This window comes from Gopherus flavomarginatus, chromosome 9 (assembly GCF_025201925.1).
Source record: "Gopherus flavomarginatus isolate rGopFla2 chromosome 9, rGopFla2.mat.asm, whole genome shotgun sequence".
Taxonomy (NCBI): domain Eukaryota; kingdom Metazoa; phylum Chordata; order Testudines; family Testudinidae; genus Gopherus; species Gopherus flavomarginatus.
Genome location: NC_066625.1, coordinates 22,269,096 through 22,276,075, shown reverse-complemented (window position 1 = coordinate 22,276,075; position 6,980 = coordinate 22,269,096). Strand labels below are relative to the sequence as shown.

General features: G+C 34.5%; 1 protein-coding gene across 12 annotated transcripts in view; it reads right to left on the bottom strand.

Annotated features, from left to right (window-relative positions):
* Positions 1 to 733: 733 nt before the first annotated feature.
* MRTFB (myocardin related transcription factor B) overlaps positions 734 to 6,980 on the bottom strand; it is a 435,216-nt gene continuing 428,969 nt past the window's right edge. For 11 of the 12 annotated variants that reach the window (XM_050967702.1, XM_050967692.1, XM_050967690.1 and 8 more), the window contains one exon: positions 734 to 6,743. In XM_050967702.1, coding sequence (XP_050823659.1) covers positions 6,208 to 6,743 — 536 coding nt within the window. In that variant the 3' untranslated portion in view covers positions 734 to 6,207. The remainder of the gene's footprint in view (positions 6,744 to 6,980) is intronic. The other variant, XM_050967701.1, reaches the window with a different exon arrangement.

The following is a 6,980-nucleotide window of genomic DNA, read 5'->3' as shown; positions in this document are numbered from 1 at the left end:
GTTAAGTGAACTTGTCAGGTTTGTGGTTTTCTGTTGGTAGTTTATAGAAGGGATGACTACACAGTATTTATAATGCCAGTAGTTACAAGAATTTGCTCTTTTAGCCCTGGTAATTAAAAAACAATTTTTTCTTGGTCCTCAGTTGATGATTGAGAATGTGGAGTAAAACTGACTTTGGTGAATTAATGCTCTGCTGCAATATGACTCTGCTAACCATCTCCAAAAGTCATTGTCCATTTTCTTGCTAAGTGGCAAAAGTTTGCTCCCACATACGGTATTTGACATCTAAATTTTTTCTGGTCTTCAAAGGAAAGTTCTAGTTGATTTTCATTTTTTTGCCTATAATCCTGGTGTCTGGGTGCTGGGAAGATAATTTTCTATAGTTCTAGATATAAAATGTACTGTGTACAGTATGGATCTTCTGCTAAATTTCTAGAATGGAACATGCAGCCGGTCTGGTATTCACTACTTTACAAATATCTCTGTTGTGGTTTTTTTCCAGAAAGTTACATTTTAAAGCTTCAGTTTGTTATGCTGTTACGTTTTAAAAATCCATTTTTAGGGAATTTGTACCTAAATATTTTTATTCTCATTCCTTTTGGGGGCTGTGGTTACTCAAGTGTTACCGTAGCAGGGGGTCAGGAGTTAATATTTCTGATGGCATGTTTTTGGTTGCTTTTGCTGATTACTATCTGAAATGATAGTATTTGTCAGGCATGAACAACAAAATGTACACAGTTTATCTTTTTTATTTGAGACACATAGCAAAAATGCTGATGTCAAACATTTCCTCAGTAGCTACAATGTTGCCACTATGTACAAAATATTTGTTAAATGTACTACACATATAAAAATACAGTATGCATTACATATATACAGTACAATGTGCAAAACATATGGCATTCAAAGATATGGAATTTATCTCAGGGGTGCAAACAGCAAATACAAAGGCATCCTGGTTTCTTATAGAAAGGCAATACATATATGGACATCCTGATTGCCATAATTTTTATTTAATAAACTAGTGCTTAAATGAAGAGAGCTCCATAGATTAGTATCTTTCTTCTTTTTTTCATAAAGTGAGATGCTAAGACATAATTGTGACTATGAAAATAAGAAGAGAAACACCTATCACGCTAAGCATTATTTCTACTGCAAGCAACAATGGAGAAAGAAACCAGATATTACTTAATACAATTTCTCAAACAAAACAACAAATGTGTGCTGTTAACATCAAAAACAACTTCAGAAATATCTACATCCTTAATTTTTAAAAAGTATAACTAAGTAAGTGGATAATACTTTTTGGGATTGACTTTTTTTCTTTAAAATACAAAATGCCTCCTTTGGCAATATAAATGACAATGCTTTGGTTCCTATTATTTTATTTGAGGCTGTGTATCTCCTTTTGATTATCTAAGCAGTATTCTTACAAAAAAAATTTTTTTTTGTTATACTGTAGTATAAAGGTGTACTTGTTACTATTCTTTGCTGAAACGTAGCCCTCAAACAGACGATTGCTAGATTTCTAAAGCTACGTTTACACACTGGATAAGAAAATTCCTTGCATTCAATCTCAGACATTGCAGAATGCAGTAACAATGTCTCTCCTTTTCTAATGTGGAACTGCACTGAAGCATGAACTTCAGTGCTTGCTTCCAATTTCCTTTTACATTTAATAAGTTGATGTAAAAGGGGACTGTTTAAATATACAGTTAATTAGATTTGAGAGCTCAGATAATGATCCTCTTATGCATGTTCTCTAGTTGCAGTGCATCTTCTGTGAACATTTTTTTTCACATTCCACTTAGTCTCTTTACAGCTATGTTATCTGATTGACAAGAAAGGTGATAGGAGAACAGATTAAAAAATTTAACAGTTCTGCAACAGTAAAGTGTTTCAACATTTAAGGGTTCTTTATTCAGAATTTTGTGGCACTATGTTCTAATATTTATTTTCCAGTTTAAAAAAAAATTAGGATGCAATCCAAATAAATGATTGTGCATTAATCAGCTTTACAAGGCCCTTCCAGTTAAAGTATTCTGTGATTACAGTGGGTCGTCTTTTGTGACCTAGAGCAGTTGGACAGCTTGTGCTGGGTTATCAATTATGTTGCCTATCTGTTAACAGGTTTCAGCCATACAAATGTGCTTTGTATATTGGCAGATAGCCAAATACCAATAGAACACATCCATATGTTGCTTATTTTATATACCTGCTTACCTACCTTAAGGTCACCTCGGTGAACTAACTATATTTTAATAACTGTTTAAAAAAAGATTTCAGCATAGGAGTAGGAAGTTCTTCCTAAATTCTGTGGCACTTAGCTCTTTAAAAACCTGATTCTGAAAACCCTCACTGTTGCAAGTTCAGGTTTCAGAATTGGGTTCTAGGTTGCGCAGAGAACAATTGCCATAAATTCTGCCATTCAAAAGCCTTTTACATTTGACAGAGATAATTAACTGTTTAGTATTCAAGAAAAATGGCATGTAAGTGTATCTTGTAAACTTATATGCCTTGCTAAGTATTGAAGGGCACTAGAAGTGCAGAAGAAACACTGTTTCTGTGGTAAATTCAGTGATAAAAATGGTATCCTTAATTGTAATGTTACCATCCACTAACAGCGCAGTTCACAGGAACCATGTTTTGTTAGTTTACTTTCCCTAGCTTGGTGAATTTGGTATCAGTGCATTCTTTTGCAAGTGCAACTGTTCTCACAATGAGAAATACCACTGTAGTGGTAGCAGTCACAAGTCTGTACAAATCTTTAACAATGACTGTCTTTTTTATATTACAAAAATGATCATTTAAAACATGCACAAGAAAATGTTTCCACAATGCCATGTATGTATGAATATGGCAAATACTGCAGCACATTTTACAACATACACTCTAAAGCGAACATACATATAGCTATGTGTGTGTATAAGGTTTTAGAATACAAGTAATTCTGAATTATACAAAACCACATTTCTGTTTCAAAGACAATATACTAATTCCTTAGTTTTACGTGAATTGAGACAATATAAGCAGAAAGCAATTCTGTACTGCTATCAGCACATTTTAGATATATGGGATTTTTTTTTTCCTGCACACAGATTCCTGTGGGTTTGTTAACATTCTACATTGCCAATAAGGGTATTGGTATAGCAATATACTATACAATATTGCCAGTATGAAGCTGTATTTACATGCACATCAAAAAAATAGTATTTCCTCAACTAGAAAACTGATTTTAGTTAAAATCACCATCATTTAAACAGAAGGCAAAGACAAAAGGGGCCATTACTACCGTCTTTGGTCTGTTGTCACATTTCACCCTGCACATTTTTCATACAGTATCATATATAATATACTAACGTAGTAGCATAGAACAATATAAATTTCATACACAGGTCTAGCTACCAGACCAAGCACCTATTCCTCCAAGGTGCTGAGTGCCTTTAACTGTGTTCTCAGATTTTACTTAAACGAAGAGAAGAATCAGGAGCTCAGAGGAGGCACTTAGCACCTCATAGGATCAGCCCCCAAGAGAGTGTCACCAAGTGGAATGAGTAAAGGTCAGGGTATTTGTTCATTTATTGTCTGAAGAACCCTACTCTAATCATCAATATTAAAAGCAAAATACTACACATAAGTAACAGTATATATAATGCCAAAGCCAAGACAATCAAAATTTAAGGCAGACAGTCCATATGTAACATTGTACCCAAGTATTGTATGCACAACTACTCCTGGCAGTATCTAGGCACAACAGCGAGGAATAAGGATAGCATCCTATCCCTCAACTTTGAATTTCTTTGCTTTTTGTTAATATGACAGACATTTTCTTTAGAATGTTTATGTTTAAAACCAAACTACATGTATGAATTGGCATCTTCATAAGTGTGGCCTTTTATGAAATGTTTGCAAACATTTTCATATAAAGATATGTAATTAGTTTTTAAATGTTGATCTGATCTATCCCAAAAAGTACACATGCTAATTTAGTCCCCAAGTCTGCAAAGTAATCCATTAGTCTGCATTTCTGTGTTTATACTTAGTCAGCTGAACTCTGCCCAAGCAGAACTAATGGCTCACACTTCATGATTGGTAATTAAGTAATTATAAGAATTTGGACTATTATAAGCTAGACGTACTGACAGCCATTTTGAAAGTTCATTTTGGTATGGTTACTGTACAGTTAACAGCAACCACTTTTAGTTTGTTTCCATCATTTCTTTGATATCAGTTTACCTCTGCAAAATGACATAAGCTTTCATACCACATTGTGCACTAATCACTTGCTAAATGTTATTTTTGAAACTGAAAAAACAATTAAGTATCCTCATACTTTCTTGTCAAAGTGTCTGAAATGGGCCATCTTGATTAATCACTAAAGTTTTTTTTTTCTCCTGCTGATAATTGCTCATCTTAATTAATTAGCCTCTTAGAGTTGGTAGGGCAACTCCCACCTTTTCATGTTCTCTGTATGTGTATATATATCTCCTTAGTATATGTTCCATTCTATGCATCCAATGAAGTAGGCTGTAGCCCACGAAAACTTATGCTCAAATAAATGTGTTAGTCTCTAAGGTGCCACAAGTACTCCTGTTCTTTTTGCGGATACAGACTAACACGGCTGCTACTCTGAAACCTGTTTCTGAACTGAGACCCATTTTCAGCCCAGAAATTGCTTTATTTCTGATCTTAACTTTGTGAGAATATGTATGCATTAGTTACAGCAATACTGTTAAAGTTATTGTATGAGAAATAAAATAGAGTTCTAGAATATTTCATTCTGGTTTGTTTTTCAAAGTATTTTCATGTTAGTTTCTAAAAAGTTAGAAATTCTACAAGGAGCAAATTAGGGGGTTGTCATTTGTTACTGTATACCCATCACCACCAATCCAGCATGCCCTCAACTAAGTACTGTTTTTTGCTACAATCATTTATTCTATTTTTTTTAATAGTGTTGAATTTTACATCTTGAAGCTTTTCTATTTTTTCATTGCTCCTGAACAACTTTTATCTAAGATGTTCAGGGGTTAGGGAGTGGGTATGTCGCTATCTTAAGAGATTAAAGTTGCCTATCTTGTCAGTACATCCTATGAATTCTGACCTTGATTCTGCAAAAATTTTAATTGCGGTCAGCATGTCTTACTCATGTCCATAAATGTTTGCAAGATCAGGGCCTACAACAATTATATGGAACCCCTCTTGTATTGTCCTGTAAACATTTTACTATCCTGAAATGATTCTTTGAGATATTTGGCTAGATGAATGTCTCTAGCAAATAGTCTCTGAAACAATGGAAGTAAACTTTGGATATTAAATATTCTTAGAATACTATAGTCTGTTGGTTTGGTGACCACTGCTACTCTGCCTTCACAAAAATAAGCTGTACAAGTCACAAAGGTAAAAAGTATACAAATAACTGTCTGATATACACATATCTAATAAATCCAAAGTGTTGCTATAGAAAATTCAGTGTTCTCAATATACCTGGCCTTGCTACAGTGGATTGTGTGCAATTACATTTAAAATATCCCTTTGGCTGCAGTTAAGTTCTTCCCTCAGGATTTAAAATTGAAATAGAGTAAGAGTTTTCTAAAAGTCACAGAAAATAAAATAAAATAAAATACAAATACAACTTGAACAAATTTAAAAACTCTAGACAAGTGAAATTTCACTGAACCAGCCAGTGCTTTTAGTTGCCTTTGCCCTTACAATGCCTCTTGATCTTGGCTCAGGCTGTCCACAGGAACAATCAAGTGCAGTGATATCTGACCTTCCCTCAAACAATGTTTACTCTTTATTGGTACAGTAGGTTGAAATCTGATTGCACTATTTTTCTTCTGTTTAAAGTCTAATCAAATGACCACACGTTTTGCAGTTCGTTTGAGCATTATGAAGATATGTCAATGCTATTTCCTATATACACTTTTTTTTCCTGCTTTCTTCTGGGTGGTACTTTTCATCAATAACTACAATCATTCTCTCTTGACCTGTGAAGTATAATTTCCAGATGGCTCTGATCTGCATTATTGATAGAAGGGTAAAGAAACTTACTTGTATACTTCAACATAAATGCAGAATTAGCATCAAGCATTTCTCCTTCCCAATCATTTTGTGGTAATTTACCTTAATTGCAACCAGAATTGTGTCATAAAGAACATATACTGTAAACAGATAAAGTCAAATTTTAATTTGCTGCACCTCTATAGCTTAATCCCAGTGCAGCTGTAGGTCTTGTGGATCTAGAAAGTCAGTGGAAAACATACTTGGGGCAGCAGAGCTCAGAGGAGTAAGCCCCGATGAGGAATTGGGCATGGTAATGTCTAACCACTCCATATTGTCTAAATTTGTGTCAGGAAGGTCAAGAGATAAACAGGAACTATTAGCAGTGAATTGTTGGTCAGCTGTTTCCATTGGCGAATGAGCATGATCAAGCATGCTGGAGTGATTAAGCAGATCATTCTGAAGATCTTCAATCAGAGAAAATGATTCTCTGTCCTCACTACTGCTTGTTAGTTGAGGAATTTCATTACCTGAAGGTAAAGTTCCATCCAAGAGAGCTTCAAGTTGGTTCTCCAAACTTATAGACAAACTGTTTGTTGGTTCTAAAGACATAGGAGGTGCCATTTGGACTTGTGGTGGTGGGCGAGATACCACTGTGTTCACTGGCATTGTGGTGATATTGGCTGTAACTGGTCTCATTTTGGAAATGGGAGATGGTTCCTCTTTTATAGGGAGGGAAATCTCTGTATAAAAGAAAGTTAAAATAAATCCATGAAAATAAAGGGCATACAAAGATTAGGCATCTTCAAATATTCAACTACTAACTACTTCCTTGAGGTACAAACAGTAAATATAAACTAAGCATGTGACATTGTTTATTGTTTTAATAATGAGACAAGGTAGGTGAGATAATATCTCTTATTGGATCAACTTCTGTTGATGAAAGACAAGCTTTTGAGCTTACACCGAACACTTCTTCA